The sequence below is a fragment of the Callithrix jacchus genome, chromosome 1 (genome assembly GCF_049354715.1).
Source record: "Callithrix jacchus isolate 240 chromosome 1, calJac240_pri, whole genome shotgun sequence".
In the NCBI taxonomy this organism is placed as follows: Eukaryota; Metazoa; Chordata; class Mammalia; order Primates; family Cebidae; genus Callithrix; species Callithrix jacchus.
In genome coordinates this window covers 16,009,711-16,034,765 of record NC_133502.1, presented here as the reverse complement: position 1 = coordinate 16,034,765, position 25,055 = coordinate 16,009,711, and the positions used below count along the sequence as shown (strand labels likewise).

General features: G+C 40.3%; 1 protein-coding gene across 11 annotated transcripts in view; it reads right to left on the bottom strand.

Moving 5' to 3' along the window:
- The window catches only part of PCCA (propionyl-CoA carboxylase subunit alpha), a 433,256-nt gene that overhangs the window by 149,760 nt on the left and 258,441 nt on the right, over positions 1-25,055 (bottom strand). For all 11 annotated transcript variants that reach the window (XM_054246197.2, XM_035293344.3, XM_002742504.6 and 8 more), the window contains one exon: positions 12,762-12,864. In XM_054246197.2, coding sequence (XP_054102172.2) covers positions 12,762-12,864 — 103 coding nt within the window. The remainder of the gene's footprint in view (positions 1-12,761; positions 12,865-25,055) is intronic.

The following is a 25,055-nucleotide window of genomic DNA, read 5'->3' as shown; positions in this document are numbered from 1 at the left end:
TGAGCCTCAGAGCTGCATATCTGGAACTGTGGATGGTGAGCCTGTGCCACTGGCAGCAGCGTCTCTGTGCTAAAGCCCATGCACAGAGGGCAAGATCCCTCTGATCCTTTGCACAATGCTGCAGTCACTGCTGCAGCCAGGAGCCAAAATAAATGCTAACCAGAACCTGAGAGCGCCCTGTGTGGGGCTGTCGGTGACAACCCTGCCCACACCAGGAGCACAGCCTCTGGGATCTATTGCTCATCCTGAACACAGCTCCCCAGGCACAAGGCTGTGGCCACTGCTCCTGCCAGAGAGGAAAAACACACTCTCCAGAACCTGAGAGCTGCCTGCAGGGGACTGCTGACAGCAATCGTACCCTCACCTACAGCAGAACTGCATGCTCTAGCACAAGCTCCAAGGTCAGGTTCTCCACATCTACACTCACAGATTACCTACCCTGCCAACTACAGTCTACACGCCTGCACACCACCTGGGACCTAAGATCAGACATGCCCAACCTGACACTGCCCTCCCCTAGTGCTTGAGCATAGTGCCAGAGCACCTAAGGATCATTCCACCCATCCCACAGCCTCTGGTGTCTGTGCATTCCCCCCAGGAACCAAAGAACAGGCTCATCCAGCCTGCTACCAAAACCACCAACACCCACCCCCAAACACCACTGAGGAGCCTGGGACCAACCTGCCCAGCATATTGCAGACATAGCCAACATCAGCTCACACTGCTTGGGATCCAGAAGGTTGTTCGTACCACTGCTACTGCCATTGTCTACACCACACCAGCTGCCCAGTGGCCTAAGAATACTCCCACCGACTTGGCCCAGCACTGCCACTACTGGCATCCAAGCCAGTCACCTGGAGGCCCATGAATTGACCCACCCAGACCCACTAACATCGGTGTCAGCACATGCCACCCCAGGGCCCAAGGACAGACATGCTCAGCCCACCACTGCCACCATTAGGGCTCAAACACTAGCCCATGTGGCATCCTTGTCCCCAGAAAACCTCATTATGGCTTCTACTAATAACAGTACCCTAAGCCATTAAGGAAAAAAAACAAAGATACCCCTGATGCCATTTACAGCCAAAGAAATCATACAGTGACTATACTACTGCACGCACCCAGAATCAAAGCCAAAGGGCTCTACCCAACCAACAGCATGTATGCATCTTCAGAAAAAAGTCTTCCCCTATGAAAGCAAATTCTCAAATTGGAAGAAGCAGATATTAAACTAGATATTCAGTTATCAATATAAGGACACAGGAAACATGAAAAAGCAAGGGAATACAATAATTCTTCAGCAACAGATCCCATCCAAAAGAAATTCACAACATTCCAGAAAAACAGTTAAAAATTTTGATACTAAAAAACTAAGTGAGACACAAGAATATTCTGAAAACAACACACAAAAAAATCAGAAAGACAAAGATATAAATGAGAAATTTACCAAAAAGATAGGTATAATAAAAAAGAATCAGACACATTCTGGAACAAAGAATTCACTGAATGAAAGTAAAATGCATTCAAAAGCTTCAATAGACTAGATAAGCAGAAGAAAGACTCTCAAAGCATGAAGACAGATCTTTTGAAATAATACAGACAGACAAAAAAGCTTTTTAAATAAATTTAAAATGTAAAGAGACCTTTCATGATATATGGGAAACAATAAAATAATCAAATATCAAAATTATCAGTATCCCAAAAGGCAATGAAAAAAATGAAAGGATGTGAAACCCTATTAAACGAAATAATAGCTGAAAACTCTCCAAGTCTAGTGAGAGATACAGACATCCAGATACAGAAGGTCCAGTAATCTTCAACCATATTCAATGCAAAACAGTCTCTCTTCCATGACACATTAGAGTCAAACTATCTAAGGCCAAAGACAGAATTCTAAAAACTGTAAGAGAAATGTGTCTAGTCATCTATAAAAGAAATATCATCAGACTAAAAGTGGACATCTTAGCAGAAACCTGACATGCCAGGAGAGAATGAGATTGTAAGATTTATTGCTGAGGTAAAATGAGGAAACTGGGGCAAGTATAAGAAAGTGAGAAGCTGGCCGGGCGCAGTGGCTCAAGCCTGTAATCCCAGCACTTTGGGAGGCTAAGGCAGGTGGATCACTAGGTCAAGAGATCAAGACCATCCTAGTCAACATGGTGAAACCCTATCTCTACTAAAAATACAAAAAATTAGCTGGGCACAGTGGTGCGTGCCTGTAATCCCAGCTATTCAGGAGGCTGAGGCAGGAGAATTGCCCGAACCCAGGAGGTGGAGGTTGCGGTGAGCCGAGATCGCGCCATTGCACTCCAGCCTGGGCAACAAGAGCGAAACTTGGTCTCAAAAAAAAAAAAAAAAAGAAAGTGAGAAGCTAATTTATTCAGTTCCTGGGAGAGCTTCAGTGGTCCAAGGTGGGGCCAGAGAAGTCACACCCGGCTCTTCAGGGCATGAGGTTTTATGGGGAGGGCAGGCAATTGATTGGCTACTGGGGAAACAAAGAGAAGGCATTTCTATTGGCTGTTGAGGAGCAGGAAGTACATGGAGTTAAAGCAGGAAGTACATGAAACTAGTTGCCATTGGTAGGCAGGTGGGACCTTGGGTAGGTGGGCCTTGATTGACTACTGGGGAAACAAAGAGAAGGCATTTTTATTGGCTGTTGAGGAGCAGGAAGTACATGGAGTTAAAGTAGGAAGTACATGAAACTAGCTGCCATTGGTATGCGGACCTTGGGTATGCGGGCCTGCTGGGGGTGTATGGGGGTTGCCCAGGCTGTTGCTGGACAGGGTATGGTGGGGCTTCTTTAAAAAATTTCTCTGCAGGGTTTTCTAACAGCAGGCTGGAGGTTGGATGCATAATTTAGTGCTGAGTGTGGGCTTGGGCATGGTATGCAGAGGCAGGTGGAGGGAAGCTGTGGGGAAGCTAGATAATGAGCTCAGGTGATGACGCAGTTATCAGGCGCGGAGAGTGATGAATGTGTCCATTTGACTCCCGGCAAGGCAACCGGCCTTACAGAGATCATATTTTCAAAGGGCTGAAAGAAATAAAATTGCCACTCGGTGGTACTATACCCAGTAATACTATCCTTCATTAACGAAGGAGAAGAAATAAAGTCTTTCCCGACAAACAAATGCTGAATTTGACCAGCGGAATGCATTACCACTACATCTGCCTATACAAAATGTTCAAGGGAATTCTAAACCTGGAAGCAAAAGGACAATAGATACCATCATGAAAACACATGAAAGAATAAAACATCCTGGTAAAGCAAACACACAAATGAGGAACAGAAAAGACTCAAATTTTGCCACTGCAGAAAAACACCAACCATAAGGATAAAAAATAATAAAACAGGAAGGAACAAAGAACACATAAAACAAGCAGAAAGCAATTAATGAAATGATAGGAACAAAACCTCATATATCAATAATAACTCTGAATGTAAATGGATTAAATGCTCCACTTTAAAGATGGAGACTGGCTGATTGGATAAGAAACATGACCCAAGCCAGGTGCGGAGGCTCATGCCTGTAATCCCAGCACTTTGGGAGGCCAAGGTGGGTGGGTAACCTGAGGTCAAGAGTTTGAGATCAGCCTGATCAACATGGTGAAACCCTGTTTTTGTTAAAAATACAAAAATTAGCTGGGCATTGTGGTGGATGCCTGTAATCACAACTACTTGGGAGGCTGGGGCAGGAGAATTGCTTGAACCTGGGAGCCAGAAGTTGCAGAGAGCTGAGATTGTGCCATTGCACTCCAGCCTGGGCAACAAAGCAAGGCTCCATCTCAAAAAGAAAAAAGTGACCCAACTATATGCTGCCTGCAAGAAACACACTTTACTCTTAAAGATACGTATAGACTGAAAGTAAAGGGATGGAAAAATATTGTTCCATGCAAATGGAAACCAAAAGCAAGCAGGAATAGCTATACTGTTATCAGATAAAACAGAACTTAAATCAAAAACAATAAAAAGACATTTTTATCAAGTAGCTGACAAAATGGCCAAATAGGAACAGCTCCGGTCTGCTGTTCCCAGAGAAATCAACACAGAAGGCGAGTGATTTCTGCATTTCCAACTGAGTACCCAGCTCATCTCATTGGGACTGGTTAGACAGTGGGTGCAGCCCATGGAGGATGAGCCAAAGCAGGGTGGAGCATCACCTCACCTGGGAAGCACAAGGGGTTGGGGAACTTTCTTACCTAGCCAAGGGAAGCCATGAGGGACTGTGCCATGAAAAACAGTATATTCTGGCCCAGATACTGTGCTTTCCCCACAGTCATTGCAATCCACAGACCAGGAGATTCCCTCACATGCCTATACCACCAGGGTCCTGGGTTTCAAGCACAAAACTGGGTGGCCATTTGGACAGACACTGAGCTAGCAGGAGTTTTTTTTTTTTTTCATGCCCCAGTGGCACCTGGAACATCAGTGAGACAGAACCATTTACTCAAAGGGGTCTGAAGCCAGGGAGCCAAATGGTCTAGCTCAGCAGATCCCACCCCGACAGAGCCCAGCAAGCTAAGATCCACTGGCTTGAAATTCTCACTGCCAGCACAGCAGTCTGAAGTCAACCTGGGATGCTCAAGCTTGGTGGGGGGAGGCTTGAGTAGGCGTTTTCCCCTCACAGTGTAAACAAAGCCGCTAGGAAGTTCAAACTGGCTGGAGCCCACTGCAGTGCCACAAAGCCACTGTAGCCAGACTGCCTCTCTAGATTCCTCCTCTCTGTGCAGGGCATCTCTGAAAGAAAGACAGCAGCCCTGCTGGATGCAGTGGCTCACGCCTGTAATCCCAGCACTTTGGGAGGCCAAGGCAGGTGGATCACCTGAGGTTGGGAATTCGAGATCAGCCTGACCAACATGGAGAAACCCTGTCTCTACTAAAAATACAAAAAATTACCCAGGTGTGGTAGTGCATGCCTGTAATCCCAGCTACTCTGGAGGCTGAGGGAGGAGAACTGCTTGAATCTGGGAGGCGGAGGTTGCGGTGAGACAAGATTGCGCTATTGCACTCCAGCCTGGGCAGCAAGGGCAAAACTCCACCTCAAAAAAAAAAAAAAAAAAAAAAGAAAGCAGCCCCAATCAGGGGTTTACAGATAAAACTCCCATTGCCCTGAGACAGAGCACATGCAGGAAGGGGCAGCTGTGGGTGCAGCTCCAGGAGACTTAAATCTTCCTGCCTGCTGGCTCTGAAGGGAACGGCAGATCTCCCATCACAGCGCTCAAGCCTGTTAAGGGACAGACTTCCTCCTCAAGTTGGTCCCTGACCCCTATGCCTCCTTACTGGGAGACACCTCCCAGGAGGGGTCAACAGACACCTCATGCAGGAGAGCTCCAGCTGGCATCTGGCGGGTGCTCCTCTCGGACGAAGCTTTCAGAGGAAGGAACAAGCAGCAATCTTTGCTGTTCTACAGCCTCTGCTGGTGATACCGAGGCAGACAGGGTCTAGAGTTAACCTCCAGCAAACTCCAGAAGACCTGCAGCAGACGGACCTGTTAGAAGAAAAACTAACACAGAGAAAGGAATAACGTCAACCTCAACAAAAAGGACGTCCGCAAAAAAACCCTAACTGAAGGCCACCAACATCAAAGAACAAAGGTAGAATAAATCCACGAAGGTGAGGAAAAACCAGTGCAAAAAGGCTAAAAATTCCAAAAACCAGAATGCCTCTTCTCCTCCAAAGGATCAAAACTCCTTGCCAGCAAAAGAACAAAACTTGATAGAGAATGGGTTTGATGAATGGACAGAAGCAGGCTTCAAAGGTGGATAATAACAAACTCCTCCTAGTTAAAGGAGCACGTTCTAACCCAATGCAAGGAAGCTAAGAACCTTGAAAATAGGTGAGGAATTGTTAACAACTAGTTTAGAGAAGAACATAAATGACCAGATGGAGCTGAAAAACACAGTATGAGAACTTTGTGAAGCATACACAAGTATCAATAGATGACTCAATCAAGCAGAAGAAAAGGTATCAGATATTGAAGATCAACTTAATGAAATAAATCATGAAGACATGATTAGTGAAAAAAGAATGAAAAGGAACAAACAAAGGCCCCAAGAAATATGGGACTATGTGAAAAGACAAAACCTATGTTTCATTAGTGCACCTGAAAGTGACGGGGAGAATGGAACCAAGTTGGAAAACACTCTTCAGGATATTATCCAGGAGAATCTCCCTGACCTAGCAAGACAGGCCAGCATTCAAATTCAGGAAATACAGAGAACACCACAAAGACACATAACCGTCAGATTCACCAAGGTTGAAATGAAGGAAAACATGTTAAGGGTAGCCAGAGACAAAGGTGGTGTTACACACAAAGGGAAGCCTGTGAGACTAACAGCAGATCTGTCTGCAGAAACCCTCCAAGCCAGAAGAGATTGAGGGCCAATATTCAACATTCTTAAAGAATTTTCAACCCAGAATGCCATAGCCAGCCCAAATAAGCTTCATAAGAGAAGGAGAAATAAAATCCTTTACAGACAAGCAAATGCTGGGAGATTTTGTCACCACCAGGCCTGTCTTACAAGAGCTCCTGAAGGAAGTACAAAATATGAAAAGGAAAAACTGGTGCCAGACACTGCAAAAATGTACTAAATTGTAAAGACCATCGACACTGTGAAGAAACTGCATCAGCTAACAGGCAAAATAACCAGCTAGTATCATAGTGACAGGATCAAATTACACATAACAGCATTAACCTTAAATGTAAACAGGCTAAATGCCCCAATTAAAGGACACAGACTGGCAAATTGGATAAACGTTCAAGACCCATTGGTGTGTTGTATTCAGGAGACCCATCTCACGTGCAAAAACACACATAGCCTCAAAATAAAGGATCGAGGAAGATTTACCAAGCAAATGGAAAGCAAAAAAAAAGCAGGGGTTGCAATCCTAGTCCCTGATAGAACAGACTTTAAACCAACAAAGATCAAAAAAGACAAAGAAGAGCATTACATAATGATAAAGGGATCAATGCAACAAGAGAGGCCAACTATCCTAAATATCTATGCACCCAGTACAGAAGCAGCCTGATTCATAAAGCAAGTTCTAAGATCTACAAAGGTCTCTAAGACTTAGACTCCCACACAATAATAGCGGGAGACTTTAATACCCCACTGTCAATATTAGATCAACAAGACAGAAAATTAACCAGGATATTCAGGACTTGAACTCAGCTCTGGACCAAGTGAACCTAAAAGATATCTATAGAATGTTCCACCCCAAATCAACAGAATATACATTCTTCTCAGCATCACATCACAGTTATTCTAAAATTGACCACATAACTGGAAATAAAACACTCCTCAGCAAATGCAAAAATGCTTGTGAAGGGATTTGTAATTTTACAAATAGTTCAGCTCTGTAATATCCTATGAAGCTTAGAGCTCTACCCGTAATTTAAAGTGATCCTTTAAAAAAAAGTTAAAAATACATGCAAAATAAATATTTCTTGAATGATGCATAAATAAAAAGGAGAGTAACCTGGGGGGAAACCTAGAAGATATTATTTCTAATGTTTGATAACAGACTAGGATGACTATACTTAGCAACACAACAATATTTTGTGTATTTCAGAGTAACAAAAATAATTGAACGGATATTAATATATAGAAATGATAAAAATCTCAAGGTGATAGATACATCAAATACTCTGACTTGACCATTATGCCTTCTATGCATGTAACAAACACTCACATGTACCCCAGCAATGTATAAAATGTTATATACTTATAAAAGAAAAAAAGTCTAAGGATTCTACCATGTATTACTCTTAAATGGTCATTTACAAGGTACTTACAAAAATTTCTATCACTGGCTCACTGTAACAATTCAATATCTAGGATCACACATAATTGTTTTCTAGTGTCTTAGGAGTAAACATGAAACATCTGGCAAAACTTTTCAAAAAGTGCATATACAATGCTCATTTTTCCATCACTAGGAAGGCCAAATTTCTAACAATTTTTCTTATATATCAAAACTACTCTGATACTCTTCTTTCAATTCTTTCTTTCAAGTGAATCATATGTAATATAAATTTAGTCTTTTACCTTAAGGTGTTAACAGTGTTAATGTTTCCTTTCATCATAAACTTTTTTTGAGGTGGAGTCTAGTTTTGTTACCCAGGCAGGCTTGAGCTCAAACTCCTCAGCTCAAAGGATCCTCCCACCTTAGCCTCCTAAGTGGCTGGACTCCAGGTGCACACCACTGTACCCAGCCAAAAACTATTTTGACCAGTTTTTTATTATACTGACAGAGAAATGGAAAACATCCTAGCAATCCAGAAGGGAATCATGAAAATAATTATAAATAAAAATCAGTTTGTTATTTTGATACTTTTAGGTTTATCACCACAACAAGCTGAATAATATTTCCACTTTGTGTCTAGCAGGTTTTATACTTTTAATTAATTCTGTCATTCATTCAGACAGCTGTATTCAGAAATGAGAATAGAGACCTAAAAGATACAAAATACTTTACGCTTCTCTTACTATGAATACTTAACTTTTCTACAATGCATTCATCCCACCTTTTTTATTTTTATTTTTATTTTGAGACAGAGTCTCACTTTCTCGCCCAGGCTGGAGTGCAATGGCATAATCTCGGCTCACTGCAACCTCCACCTCCTGTGTTCAAGTGATTCTCTTGCCTCAGCCTCCCAAATAGTTGGGACTACAGGGGTGCACAATCACACTGGGCTAAGTTTTGTATTTTTAGTAGAGATGGGGTTTAACCATGTTGACCAGGCTGGTCTCAAACTCCTGAGCTCAAGTGATCCACCCGCCTTGGCCTCCCAAACTGCTGAGATTACAGGTGTGAGCCATTGTGCCTGGTTCCCCTATGTTTTCTTCTAAGAATTGTAAAGCATTAGCTCTTACGTTTAGGTCTTTGATCCATTTTGAGTTAGTTTTGTATACAGAGTAAAAGAAGGACCCAAATTCATTCATGTTGAAAAGGTTGTCTTTTCCCCACTGAATATTTTAAAAACTCTTGTCAAAAATCATTTGACCATATATATAAGGGTTTATTTATGGGTTCTCTAGTCTATTGGGTGTGTGTGTGTGTGTGTGTGTGCAGTGCCACACTGTTTTGAAAACTGTGGTTTTGTAATAAGATTTGAGATGAGGAGGTATGAGGCCTTCAACTTTCTTCTTCTATTTCAGGATTGTTTTGAGTATTTGGGACCCCTTGAAATTGCATGAATTTTAGAATAAGTTTATCTACATCTGCAACAAAATATACCTGGGGATTTTGACAGGGATGGCGCTGTATCTGTAGATCACTTCAGGTAGTACTGACACTTCCTTCTTTCGTTTTTCTTTTGCTTTTCCCCACAGATGGAGTCTTGCTATGTTGCCCAGGTTGACCACAAACTCCTGGCTCAAGTGAACCTCCTGTCTCAGCCTCAAGTAGCTGAGGTACTGATATTTTAACCATATTACGTCTTCTAGTCCCTGACATAAGACATCCTTCCATATATCTGTGCCTTCTTTAAGTTCTTTCAGCAACATTTTATAGTTTTCAGTGTACAAGCCTTTGCCTCCTTGGTTACATATATTCCTACATATTTTAGTCATTTTGATTCTATTGTAAATGAAATTATTTTGCCTAAAATTTGCATAAATGGTGCCATTACAGATGTATGTTGTTGCAACTTTCCTTTTTACCATTATTGTGGTATATACATATGCACCAAAAGTCTTAACAACACCTACAGGAAGGACACACAGCATCATCAGGTTAGCTGCCACCTCTTGGGAGAAAGCAGAACAGGATGATGTAAAGAAAGGACTTAGCTTAATCTATATATTTTTCTTTTTAAATAGGAGATCTGTAAGGAAAATCTGCAACGTTTGCTGTACTTTCTATATTAGAAATATCTTATAATTTAAACTTCTAAAAATTAAACAAAAGAACCCTGGGAATGTGGGCACCTAAAGCTTTACCGTGTGCTAAATAAAGCCTTTGCCTGTACTACCTCCAGAGTCATTAACCTAGACCTAGCTTGTCACCTGTAGGCTAATTTTTTTCTTGATGTGACAGTGGGAGATCTGAGAAACTAAGTTAACAATCATAGCTCTCCTGTCTATGACCCTAAGAGCAGACAACAGTGCCATACCATTGAAATCTTTATACCAATGAGCCTTTACTTACACCACGCTGTTCAACCTGCCTCCATTCATAATACTGATGTCAAATGAACGTAGCTCAATTCAAATACGCCCAGGAAAAAGGGCTACACTATCATGCGGCTATGCCTTTCATTAGGCTCTTGATGCTCCGACAGTAGCTAAGCCAATAAATATATGAAATCATTTCCAATATTATATACTGATGTGGGTATTATTCAGGGAAATTTTTAATGCAGTAATTTTGAAGTGTTTTAAAAACAGCCTTGTTTTCCTCATAAGCTAAAAAGTGAAGCTGGAGATAATTTTACAGGAAAAAAATTTTTAAGATACCACATATGCAGTCAGGCCAGAGGTCTCTAATTTTTCAACTTGGAATCTAAAACAAGCATAAAGAAGCAACAGCTTGCCTGTGATCCCAGCACTTTGGGAGGCTGAAGCAGGAGGATGACTTGAGCTCAGGAGTTTGAGACCACCCTGGCCAACATGGTGAAACCCAATCTCATTGCAGCACTGTTTACAATAGCAAAGACCTGGAATCAACCCAAATGCCCATTGATAATAGACTGGATTGGAAAAATGTGGCACATATACACCATGGAATATTATGCAGCAATCAGAAATGATGAGTTTGTGTCGTTTGTAGGGACATGGATGAATCTGGAGAACGTCATCCTCAGCAAACTGACACAAGAACAGAAAATGAAACACTGCATATTCTCACTCATAGGTGGATGATGAAAAATGAGAACACATGGACACAGAAAGGGGAGTACTAAACACTGGGGTCTATTGGGGGGGAAAAGGGGAGGGCCAGTGGGAGGGGGAGGTGGGGAGGGATAGCCTGGGGAGAAATGCCAAATGTGGGTGAAGGGGAGAAGGAAAGAAAAGCACACTGCCATGTGTGTTCCTACGCAACTGTCTTACATGCTCTGCTCATGTACCCCAAAACCTAAAATCCAATAAAAAATAAAAAAAAAAAAAATACAAGAACTAGTTGGGTGTGATGGCATGCGCCTGTAGTCCCAGCTACTTGGAAGGCTGAGGCAGGAGAAATTGCTTGGACCTGGGAGGCAGGGGCTGCGGTGAGCTGAGATCATGCCACTGCACTCCAGCCTAAGTGACAGAGTGAGACTCCATCTCAAAAAAAAAAAAAGTAACAGCTCTAAGAACTAATCTAGACAGTTTTCTTCATTAAGGCAAGGCACTACTTAAAAGAACATTGTATCAGAATGTCAGATTACAGAAAGGCATCAGTGGTGACTCAATACAGAACTCAAAATTATGCTAACATCTACATTTTTATAAAGCTAATCTTCCCCCAGGGGAAAAAAAAGTGCTACACTGTAATATTGATACTCTTTACTATTCACTTCCTATAATTTACTACTCAAGCTGATCTCTGGTTAAGTGTCCACAAAACTGTTTTTCTGAAATAACCACGTCAATAGGTGGAATGTAGAGAGTCACACAAGATCTCAAGACAACTGTTTAACTCCATCACAGCTTTCATTTTAAGAGAGCGGAGTGAAGTCATCTCTCAGTAACCAATGTTTTAGTAATTCTGGCACATATAGTGAATTACAACTTTAAAAAAAACCAAGGCGACTACCCTTAGTTCATGGACTGACATCACTGATTTGTGAGTCTGACTACCACCCAAGAACGTCAGCTGCCCCAGGACAACAGCTTGGAACTGACCTGGCACACAGTCAGCAAGCAACAGTTATTTGTGGAATAAATGAATTCTCATGAATCTTTGACTTGAGATATTTTCTCACTGAGATCAAGAAACTCCCCTACCCTTCTCAAGCCACACCAGGTCTTATTTCTGTGAAATTATAGTATTTTGATTTTCACATCTGGTTTCAATATTCTGATAAAAATTCATTTGTTTTCCCAAAACAAAATGACATTTCAGTGCAACTTAGCCATAAGAAGAGAAATGTAGACAAACAGAATACTCATTATATTAACTGTATGTTAATAGCAACTTCCTTGAGTTCAGGCTGAAAATACAATCCAGAACTAAAATAGCAACTCTTAATGGTATTTTTCTGGCACACGTGAATCGCAGTTTAAACATATCACTCATACTACAGTATAAACAATGAAATCTTACTGTAACATTGGCCACTATAGACTGGAATCCCGATGATATCATTTCTGCCTTGGACACTATCCAAGGGGTTTAAGACCAAAAAGAATGTCACCACAAGGTAAATTTAGCCTCAAGAGTGTCTCGAAACATGAGATCTAAAGATAATGTTATGTGAGGCTTCAGATTATTTGTTTTAAATGAAGGGTTACCTACCACCACTATCAAACATTTGGAATTATAATTCAAAATGCTCCTCTTTGTAACAAAGCTGAAAGTATTACCTCTCATAACATAAAAGAAAAATGAATCAGGTATCAGAAAGTGAGTTTAGGATGTGGCTAAATCTAGAAATGCATTTCCTAATTAACATAAGAGAACAAAAATTTCCATTTCCATTCAGCTCCCTAAAGAAGATGAAACAAATACACAGATATGCTATAATCAAAGGATGAGAGTCACTGAACAGGTTAAAAATGGCTTTAAATATTCATAGATAATATTAAGATTACCAAGAAAATAAAGAAAGAAAACTCACCGAGAACGTGGACCCACTGTTTGATGCTACTACAGTGTGAACCTTATCATGCAGTTTTATCGACAGCTCCCAGTTGGCTATGTCTGGCTTAATAACAGGCACTCTGAAGTAGAATGAAAAGAAAAAGAGTTAATAATTTTATATTATTATTTCTCAATAAACTAATTTTCCTTTGATTTAAAGTGTGCGGGATAAAACTGCCAAAGAATGTATCTGAGAACATTTTTAACACCTGTTCTAAGAACCATCATCTATGCTATGAATTTGAGTTGCTTAATTGTTACAGTCATTCAAAAATTCATCTCCCTGAAGCAGTATTAGTTTTTTCCAATATTTGGTTACTATTCAATATGTTTTCTTAATTACAAAGAAATAAGTATGCATGCCAGGCCTTAAACTTCAGAGACAAAGTGAATTACTGAGTTAGCATGATCTGGCCTAGAGAATCATTTTGTTCTTTATAGGTGCTGAGACCAAAACTGTATTAAAGAATGAACTTCCCTGCATGACTCTACTTTTAGGCTAATATAGACTGTTTCTTCATGATAGTTATCTTAGCATATTAGCTAGGATATATATGTATATATTTTGTGTGTGTGTGTGTAAAAAACAATACTTAAAATGTTATTACTAAAAATTTACAAAATTAAAAAATTAATTGGAAAATTAGATATCCACTTATTATATAATAAGACAATATCAATTATGTGTGTGTGTGTGTGGCTGTGCTTTTTATTTAGCAAATAAATAAAAAAAAACACACACACACACCCATATATACACCCCCCCACACACACAAAACAAAAACAAAACCCTAAATGACTTATGAGTTCAACAAACACTAAGTGCTTGGTGCTAAGTTTTGGGGCACCAAAGAGAAATAAAACATGGTCCTCATCTTGGGAACTTATACACTGTCTACTTCTTTTGTAGCCCTGGTTTTCCCTATCACCTAAACCCCCCAAAAAGGACTCCATTATCTATGAACGATGTTCGTCTTATCATATGGGTCTTCTCCTCCATGTGATCAGTATTACATGGTTCAGAAAATCTATATCAAGCAGCCAAAGACAAAACCATTTTTACAATGTAAATGTTTCCCACAATTTTTTAAAGTAACAAAATTTAATGATTTCAGAATTAACCTAATTTAAGTATTGCATATTTATACTTGTGAAGTAGTGTTTAGTAAGCACTAAACACCAGCATTTTGTAGCATCTGGGCTCTGGCCTAAACCACAGTTCTAAAAAAATGTTACAAGTTATGTTTTCATTTAAATCCACCAAATTTCAAAAGAAGTCTCTAGGAATTCAGCCTTAAAAAAAAGTCAGAGTCGGCCGGGCGTGGTGGCTCAAGCCTGTAATCCCAGCACTTTGGGAGGCCGAGGCGGGTGGATCACGAGGTCAAAAGATCGAGACCATCCTGGTCAACATGGTGAAACCCCGTCTCTACTAAAAATACAAAAAATTAGCTGGGCATGGTGGTGCGTGCCTGTAATCCCAGCTACTCGGGAGGCTGAGGCAGGAGAATTGCCTGAACCCAGGAGGTGGAGGTTGCGGTGAGCTGAGATGGTGCCATTGCACTCCAGCCTGGGTAACAAGAGTGAAACTCCGTCTCAAAAAAAAAAAAAAAAAAAAAAGGTCGGTCACAAATCTATGCTTCTAATCAAATCGCCTCTAGATTCAATATCTGATGATTAATATTAATACTTTAAATACATATTTGTATTTAACCTAGCACTTTTTGATTTGTAAGTACTCTGAAGATAAGGGTATGTTTTAAATACCATAGAAATAAAAATAAAAGTAAAAAATGTATCAACAATAATGCACACTGTACACAGAAGCCTTGAAGATTCTTTCGGGCAGTGTGAAGAGAACTGTTTCAGGGGACAGAGCCTCACACAGAAGAGTCTGAATGAATGGGCCTGTGGGGAAGTTGAGAGAGACAACACACAGTGGGGGGAGGAGGAGGAGAGAGAAAGGAAAGGTCGAAGCAGAAATGAAGAAGGGAAGCGAGGGCTTCTGTGCCGGCATTTCCTTTTTTTCTTAGCACCTTTATTCTACTGGGCATTTGTTTGTTTATATGTTTGTCTTCCCAGTGTCCTGGGGGTTCCTAAAGGACCAAAATCATTCCTTATTTTTGTATCCCAGCTCCTAGCACAGGATGGAGACAAAGAGATGAGGGATAAGTAGAAAAGAATGTGAGGAGTGTCTACCACGCACCAAGCATGAGCAGAAGGGGAGGCTGGCTTGCCCAGGGGACAGAGCAAAGGTGCAACAGGAGAAGTGTGTGCCCCAAGCTCCTGGATACTCCCAGGCTGGACTACACCTATCACCTCACTAAGACTTCATTTTGCTCACTTCAAACAGGGTCAATACTCTGACCTCACGGGGGTATTGTGATTGCAGAAACAGCATAACATCTAGATGACTGTGCAACTTGGCTTTCTTAAATGTGTGCTTTCCTCAAGAATTATGTCACTACCTTGCTCATGATCATTTAATGGTCTTCTACCTCACACCAAGTTAAGTCTTTATTAACCTAACTATCATTCAATGCCCTTAAAAGTAAGAACCCACCTTGGCCGGGCGCAGTGGCTCACACCTGTAATCCCAGCACTTTGAGGGGCCAAGGCAGGCGGATCATGAGGTCAGGAAATCGAGACCATCCTGGCCATGGTAAAACCCCATCTCTACTAAAACACAAAAAGTTAGCCAGGCGTGGTGGCGTGCACCTGTAGTCCCAGCTACTCAGGAGGCTGAGGCAGGGGAATCACTTGAATCTGGGAGACAGAGGTTGCAGTAAGCCGAGATCGTGCCACTGCACTCCAGCCTGGCAAAAGAGCAAGACTCTGTCTCAAAAAAAAAAAAAAGGTAAGAACCTACCTTTTGCATTCAATTTTATTTCTGTGTATTGTCTGATTTGTCTATCTGGTTAGGCCAGACCCTTTTTTTTTTTTTTTTGAGACCAAGTCTCCCTCTGCCACCCAGGCTGGAATACAATGGCACAATTTCAGCTCATCGCCTCTGCCTCCCGGGTTCAAGCAATTCTCCTGCCTCAACTGCCCGAGTAGCTGGGATTACAGGCATGCACCACCACACCCAGCTAATTTTTGTAGTTTTAGTAGAGAGGGTTTCACCATGTTGGCCAGGCTGGTCTCGAACTCCTGGCCTCGTGATCCGACAGCCTTAGCCTCCCAAAGTGCTGAGATTACAGGCGTGAGCCGCCATCCCCAGCCTAGGCCAGACTCTTAAGCCAAGCTGCCATGAGGCAGAGAGCAAGACAGTGGTTTTGAACTCAGGCTTTGATGACTCACAGAAGCTGGCACAAAACCCAGAGCAAACTGTTTGTCTCAGTTTCCTTATGTATAAAAATTAATATCCGCATTGACAGGGATGTGTTGTTTAAATTAGATGTACATGCTAGCTTTTATTATGAGTTTTATTATGTCCCGGCTCTTGGCCTATATTCTTACTTTCCCCTATAACTGAAACCTCTTTCTTTGCGAAAACTCTGGATCTTCATCTCATCTCTGTTTCTCACACTGACAGATCCTTCAAGGAAAATATTGCCTCCCTCACAAATTGTTCCTTAATTATAGTATAAACTCAAGAGATCTTTCTTCTATTTTATCTATATCATATGCTGTAACAGTTTTCAAAATGTAGAAGCCTGATGGAGAAGGGATGAGAACCCCTTCTGCTATGTAACGAGTCTCTGCTTTCAGAGGCACTGGAATGTTGTTACTCCTGGCATCCTGTTCCAGCCTAGAACCCATTTCCCACGGAAAGGGACCTTACAGGTGCTGGTGAGATACAGTTGCCACTCTCTAAAACCTAAGTACTATTTTTTTCCATTGTTTTACTTTGATTCACCTCTGTTTCATATATATTATAATTTGCCCCAGGAGGGAGCTTATGGAAAGAGTACAGGCTTTTGAGTTAAAACATCCAGGTCGGGGAGAAATGCCAAATGTGGGTGAAGGGGAGAAGAAAAGCAAAGCACACTGCCATGTGTGTACCTACGCAACTGTCTTGCATGCTCTGCTCATGTACCCCAAAACCTATAATCCAATAAAAAATTAAAAAAAAAAAAAAAAAATCCAGGTCTAAATCTCAGCCTGTTCTTCTACTAGCAATTTACCTGAGAACTTATTCAATCTGTTAGAACCAACATTTCGACGCTTAGAAAAGTGGATCCCAGCTGAACTAGGCAAGTGATAGGAAGCTACTGCTTCTTCTACACACTTAAGCCCTACAGTGGTACTTTTCTAACAATTTCTTTTCCTTTTCTTTTTTTTTTTTAACAACCGGTAATCTATTTAGTTGACTTAAGCATCTGCAATGGTGACTTCCACCATAACTTCTGGCAATACTGATGGAAGGCATCTGCTTAACGATCTCAGAAGGACTGTGTGAATCAATGAGTCACTTGTGGATTCTCATCTGGAAACGATCCCATGTCTCAGACCTTCACCACAAGGAGTTTTTCTTATAGTGATTCTCAAAGTCTTGTCCTTTCACTTTGAGATTCTTTTCCTTTGGTCCTCTGATAAAAGTCAGCATACACCTTCTCCAGTGATTTTATGTTGTGGCTCGTTAGTGATTCGTGGTGAACTGCCACCTCCAGCTCCACGGGTGTTTTTCAGGTATCCGTATCCTTAAAAGCCATGGCTACTGCGTGGCTTCCTCACTGACTTGTTTCTCGGCCAGAGCGAACAGTGGTGAGTCCGGAGCAGGAGCGTGTGGATCCACGATCCATAACGACTATGACAGCATCTTCCTCAAAGAGCTTCTTTTTCTTTTTTTAAGAAACAAGGTCTCACTCTGTCACACTGGCTGGAGTGTAGTGACCCAGTCATAGCTCACTGTAGCCTTAAACTCCTAGGCTCAAATGAGCCTTCTGCCTCAGCCTCCTCACGAGTGGCTGGGATTACAGCTGTGCACCACCACCTTTTTTTTTTTGAGAGATGGGGTCACTATGTTGCCCAGACTGGTCCAAATTCCTCGCCTCAATGGATTCTCCTCCTTTGCCCTCCCAAAGTGCTGGGATTACAGGTGTGAGCCACAGTACCCAGCTTTTTTCTAACAAATAAGGTGATGTGTTAACAGGATATAGGAAAAAGGCTTCACTGTGAAAGACCTCTAAATACCAAAAAAAAAAAAAAAAAAAAAGAGTCAAAAGTATGGAATCTCTTCGTAAGTCCACTCTTCTACAAACAAAATTTGCAAAGATTCCTTCTGGCTAGACATAAGTTTATAAATAGTTTTGTTTTGGTTTTTAAATAAAATGGATAGGTTGGGCATATATGCCAGTTAATTAGCAAATATAAATATCCTCTGCAGTAGAAATAAACTATACATTAAAAAAAATACAAAACAGCATGGTACTGGTACCAAAACAGAGATATAGACCAATGGAACAGAACAGAGGCATCAGAGGCAACACAACATATCTACAACCATACAATCTTTGATAAACCTGACAAAAACAAGCAATGCGGAAAGGATTCCCTGTTTAATAAATGGTGTTGGGAAAACTGGCTAGCCATGTGCAGAAAGCAGAAACTGGACCCCTTCCTGACACCTTACACTAAAATTAACTCCAGATGGATTAAAGACTTAAACATAAGACCTGGCACCATAAAAACCCTAGAAGGAAATCTAGGCAAAACCATCCAGGACATAGGAGTAGGCAAGGACTTCATGACCAAAACACCAAAAGCATTGGCAACAAAAGCCAAAATAGACAAATGGGACCTAATCAAACTCCACAGCTTCTGCACGGCAAAAGAAACAGTCACTAGAGTGAATCAGCAACCAACAGAATGGGAAAAAATTTTTGAAGTTTACCCATCTGACAAAGGGCTGATATCCAGAATTTACAAAGAACTCAAACAGATTTACAGGAAAAAAACAAACAAGCCCATTCAAAAATGGGCAAAGGATATGAACAGACACTTTACAAAAGAAGACATATATGAGGCCAACAATCATATGAAAAAATGCTCATCATCACTGGTCATCAGAGAGATGCAAATCAAAACCACATTGAGATACCATCTCACACCAGTTAGAATGGCGATCATTAAAAAATCTGGAGACAACAGATGCTGGAGAGGATGTGGAGAAAAAGGAACACTTTTACACTGTTGGTGGGAGTGTAAATTAGTTCAACCATTGTGCAAGACAGTGTAGCGATTCCTCGAGGCCTTAGAAATAGAAATTCCATTTGACCCAGCAATCCCATTCCTGGGTATATATCCAAAGGACTATAAATCGTTCTACTATAAGGACACATGCACACAAATGTTCATTGCAGCACTGTTTACAATTGCAAAGACCTGGAATCAACCCAAATGCCCATTGATGATAGGCTGGATTGGGAAACTGTGGCACATATACACCATGGAATATTATGCAGCAATCAGAAATGATGAGTTCGTGTCGTTTGTAGGGACATGGATGAATCTGGAGAACATCATTCTCAGCAAACTGACACAAGAACAGAAAATGAAATACCGCATATTCTCACTGATAGGCGGGTGATGAAAAAAGAGAACACATGGACACAGGGAGGGGAGTACTAAACACTGGGGTCTACTGGGGGGAATAGGGGAGGGCCAGCGGCGGCGGGGGGAGCTGGGGAGGGATAGCCTGGGGAGAAATGCCAAATGTGGGTGAAGGGGAGAAAGGAAGCAAAACACAGTGCCATGTGTGTACCTATGCAACTGTCTTGCATGTTCTGCACATGTACCCCAAAACCTAAAATGCAATAAAAAATAAAAAAAATACAAACCTGAAAGAATACATGCTCTATTTCTGCAGAATCATTTAAAGTATATTTATAATACTTACTTTGAAACAGTCTTATTAATTTAGCCAGCACAGAGAGGTTTATGATAGTTACAATTACCTATAATTATATTTTAAACATTTAGAAAAGAATTATATACATTCATTAAATTCAAAATAGTCTCAAAGAAGATTTTTATGAACTCTCTGACAAGAAGGGAAAAAGGTCTTGGAGCTTCATTCAACTCACCATAGAAATGATACAGTTTCCTTTAATGAAGTACATTTCTAGTGAAGGATGCTGTCATCTGACCAAAAATTTAATCTGTGCAACTTATTAGTCACCTGCAAAGCTGATATCAATTAAGCTATCTCTTCAAAAAACAAACAAAACCAAAAACCTCAGTAAAAAAGAATTCATATAAACAGTGACTCACAAAGCCAATACAATAATAGCTCTAACCAGGACTGTCTACTTTATCATCAGCTGGCCAGGATGAACAGGCTCAACAAAAACTAAATTTTTCTCTATTTGATGGTGAATAACTGTCAGCTGGCTGTCACTAATGTTAATACCAATACATTTAACTTACTGAATATTTTACTCAAAAGCGTACAAGTAATACTAACTTAAATACTTTGCTGTTACATGTCATTTTCTAAAAGACTGTATAAACACAAAAACTCCCAGCATCTTCGGTTAGAAAGAATTATAAGCATTTCAAACCATAATTATCAGACACTCAAGAAAGCTGGTTTTTGATTGTGCCATCACCTCTTTAGAAGTGAAATACTGAATTAAAACAATGCTAACCGTCAAGGAATCGTTAAGAAATGCTTCATCATAACTTTCACAGTGGGTGGGCTGTAAAATGATCGAGAATAATATGCTGCATTCCATGGCCACTGAGGTCAGTTTCTGCATACAAATCTTTGAGGGAAGAAAAAGGCCTTCAGAAAGTGGGCCATTCATCTGAACCAAGTTCAGAGAATTTCCAGCACGGTGAAAAGATATGTTATGCAAGCACATAGATGTATTCAGTGGGGGTAGACAGAACCAGCTACATGGAGACTACAAAGGAGCCCTCCCATGGCTCATGAATAAGTCGAGGAAATGATCAGAAAAAAAAAAAGGAGAGAGAGATGTTTAGACAGATGGCCCACTTAAAATGCCTGAGACAGGGCATAAGCAATTTTAATGAAACTTTAGATCTAGTATATGAATTGTTTCTTATTTCCCCAGGGTTGGGGAAGGGGAGGAACAACTCCCAGGGAAGATAAAAATTCAGCAATTCACTGAAAAACTCACTTTTAGCATGTTGAGATGGAGGAAGAGTTAAGTACAAGTTTTAGTAGTTTTTTACTAGTGCAGTAAATTCAAATAAAATTCTTCACAGAGTCATCAGTTATTAAAATGAATATAAAAAGCACGGAATGAACAGATTAAAGGAATTTTAAACAGAAGTCTACTGCCAAACCAAACAAAAATCTAAGCCTTATTATGTGAGAACTTACAACACTCCAACATTAAAGTTCATCACTGCAGAAGAAAGATAAAAGCAGCATTTTCAGAGAACCTCTTCAAAGCTAGGAACTGGCATAGAGGAGGATTAGAATTCTGCCTACATGTAATTGAAAATGTGTATGTTCAAATATATGAGTGTGTAGAAGAGTCTGTATCATATAATCATGCTGAGAAATAGGGAACACCCCCAAATTTGGTGTTATTAGCATTACAAATACTTACACAAATGACATCTGAATCTAGGCTAGAATATGTAATGTTACTCATAATCTCATATATTTAAATATTATGCATACTCCGTTTCCTTCTTCCACTGATAAGGGCTTCTCTATTTAGACACTGGGCACAATTAACCAGGAAAGGCACTTTGGCACAGCTGTCACTCCAGCAGACCCCATGTCTCACTGACCAAGTGCAGACCTACAAAAGCTGTGCGACCTCCATCCACAACTCAGTTGGCCTCCTTGTGTCTGTTTCCTCCTCAGCAAGACAAAGATAGTAAGAACACCTAACCCATATGCTGCTTACATGAGATAAAAGGTATAAAATGCTCAGTGTTTGGCACATACATGCTAAATTAGTTATTATCATAATTTGGTGCAGAAATATCTGAAAATCCCTCTTTTGTTTCAGCAACTGTTATTTTTTTAAAAGGTGACTACTACACTACTTATATACAGTGAAATTTCAAGATCTTAAGTTGTGTCATTGACCTTTCCAGTCCCTTCGTTCTGCCTACCCCTGAGAGTCAACCGGAGATTATGCTTGCCTGTTCTGAGCTTCACACGAACAGACTCCAAAGAAAAAAAGCGGCTTTCTGGCTCAGTACAGTGTTTTACAGGCGCGTCCACACTGTTGAATAGCTCGTCCTTTGCTTCTTGCTGAGGACTGGTTTGTTGCACAACATACCAAAATGAGCTCATCCTCCTGAGGATGGACATTTCAGTGGTTTCCAGTTTGGGGCTGTTATCAATAAAGCCGCTGTAGATAATCTTTGTACATGTTTTTCTCCCCCCTTAAAGAGATATGTTTTCATTTCAAGTGGGGTAAAAAGTCTAGGGAGTAGAAGTCCTAGGCTGAATGTAGGTTTAATTTTATATGAGTTGCCAAATTGTTTTCCAAAAGATTCTAACATGTCTGTGCTCCCACAGCAATGAGTGTATCCTTGCCACCATTTGCCACTGTCAGTCTTTCTAATTCTAGCTAGGCTAGTGGCTGGGAAACCACATCTTATCACAGTTTAAATGTATATTTCCCCCATGACTAGTAATGCTGAGGATCTCATGGTGTTTAGTGACCATTTATATTCAAGTTTTTGCCCATTTTTATTAGGCCATTGGCTTATTTTATTCATTTGTGAAAGTTCTTTATTTTGAATACAAGGCCATTGTCAGATTTATGTATTGCAAGTATTCTCCACCTCTGTGGTTTGCTTATGAATTTTCTTAACAATGTCTTTCCTCTAGCAAATTTTTTAAAAACTTAAGACATTACTTTTTAGAGCAGTTTCAGGTTGACAAAAACTGAACAGTTCAGTTTCTCCATACCCTCTCCCCTACATGAATTCTTCTATTAGGAACATCTTGCATTTGTGTGATATATTTCTTACAATTGATAAGCTAATGTCAATACGTTACTGTTAACTGAAGTTCATACATTAAGGTTCACTCAGTGTTATGTATTCTGTGGATTTTGACAAATATATAATGAAATGTGTCCAGCATTAAAGTAACATACAGAGCAGTTTCACTGACTATAAGCCCCATTTCACTTATTTATTCCTCTCTCCCTCCCCTGAACGCTTGGCAATCACTGATCTCTACCATCTCCATAGGTTTGCCTTTTCCAAAATGTCACTTAGAGCTGAAATCACACAGAATGCTGCCTTTCAGATTAGCTTTCTCCCCTTACCAATATGTATTTAAGTTTCCATCCTCTTTTTTCATGCTTTAATAGCTCATTTCTTTTTATTGCTAAAGAATATTCCATTGTGTGGATGTAACAGTTTGCCCACTTGCCTACTGAAGGACATCTCAGTTGCTTTTCAGTTTTGGCAATTATGAATAGAGCTGCTACAAATATTCACATGCAGGTTTTAGTAAGCACATATGTTTCCAACTCATTTTAGTAAATACAAAGGAACACAACTCCTTGATGATTATGTTGTGTAAGAAACTGCCAAACTGTCTTCTAAAGTGGCTTATGATTTTCTACTCCCACCCGCCATGCATGAAAGCTCCTGTTGCTTCACATCCTCAGCAGCATTTGATACTCAGTGTTCTGGATTTTAGAAATTCTGATTGATAGGTATATAGTGGCATCTTTTTGCAGTTTTAATGGAAGATTTTAGTATTAACAAAATCTACCTCATTAATTTTTCCTTTTATGTTTAGTGCTTTTGTGTCCTTGCTAATAAGGTTTTTGACTAGAAAGGTTCAGAAGACACGCTCCCATGTTTTATTTTACAAGTTTTATATGTAGATCTATCTATGATGCATCTAACTTTCTTGTGTGGTAGGAGACAGGGTTGAGGCCATTTCGGGAAAATTTGTAGACCAAGTCCTGCAACTTTGTTCCCAGTAGCTATTCGAGGAATAGCTGTGTCCCCACCTAAATCTCTTCTTGAATCCCCATGTGTTGTGGGAGGTACCCAGTGGGAGGTGACTGAATGATGGGGGCAGGTCTTTCCTGTGCTGTTCTTTTGACAGTGAAGGAGTCTCATGAGATCTGATGGTAAACAGAGCAACAACAATAGGGGTTTCCCTGCAGAAAACTCTCTTTTTGCCTGCTGCCATCTGCATAAGATGTGACTTGCCCCTCCTTGTCTTCTGCCATGATTGTGAGGCTTCCTCAGCCATGTGGAACTATAAGTTCAGTTAAACCTCTTTCTTTTGTAAACTGCCCAGTCTCAGGTATGTCTTCAGCAGCAGTGTGAAAACCAACTAATACAAGGTCCCTTTGCATTTTCCACAGAAATTTCATAACCAATGTGCCAATTTCTTCCACATGCTCCCTAAGATACAATCCCAACAGAATTACGATTGGGCCTGCATTGAATCTATATTACTGTAGAGAGAATTAACATCTTAATATTTTCTCTTCCAGTCCATGAGCAGGATATAACTCTTACTTCTTTTGATTTTGAATTTATCTCATAAAGTGTGGTAGTCTTGAATCTCTTTTGTTAACTTGATGCCTATTTTTGTCTTCGTTTTATTCACTGTATGACAGGTTCCTTAGAGTTTTCTTAAGTAACCACGTGAGTTGTTGTGGAAAGCTTCCTTTGCAATCGTTAGGCTGTTATTTCTTGCATGCCTTCATACTCTAACTAGTGACGGTGTTTACTTTGCTTGCGTATTTTTATGCTATGTTAAGTGGAACTTTAATTTTCATTTTCCCATTGTTGCTAGTTCATTCAAATACAACTTGTATTTAATTGCCTTTTTATCCCGTAATCTTGCTAAACTTCTAAGTTCCAGCAATTGTTCTATAGATTCCTATAAGGTTTTCTATGCAAACAGTTACATCATCTGTAAATACAAACAACTTTATTTCTTCCTTTCTGATTTCTATGCCTTTTTATTCTTTTCTTTCCAAACACACTGGCTAGGATCTTCAGGATAATACTGAATAAACATGATAAAAGCAGACGACTTTGTCTTGTTCCCAATCTTAAAAAGACAACATTCAATATTTTTTCCAAAATGTCTTCACTCTCTAGCCTTTCCTTCTGTGCCTCTTAATACATGCTTCCTGAAAACTTATAGTGCCCACAAGTCACTGAGGCTGTCTTCTACTTTTTTTTTTTTGAGACAAAGTCTCACACTGAAGCACTGGGTTCAAGCAATTCTCCTGCCTCAGCCTCCCGAGTAGCTGGGACTACAGGCATGCACCGCCATGCCCAGTTCATTTTTTTTTTTTGTATTTTTAGTAGAGATGGGGTTTCGCCATGTTGACCAGGATGGTCTTGA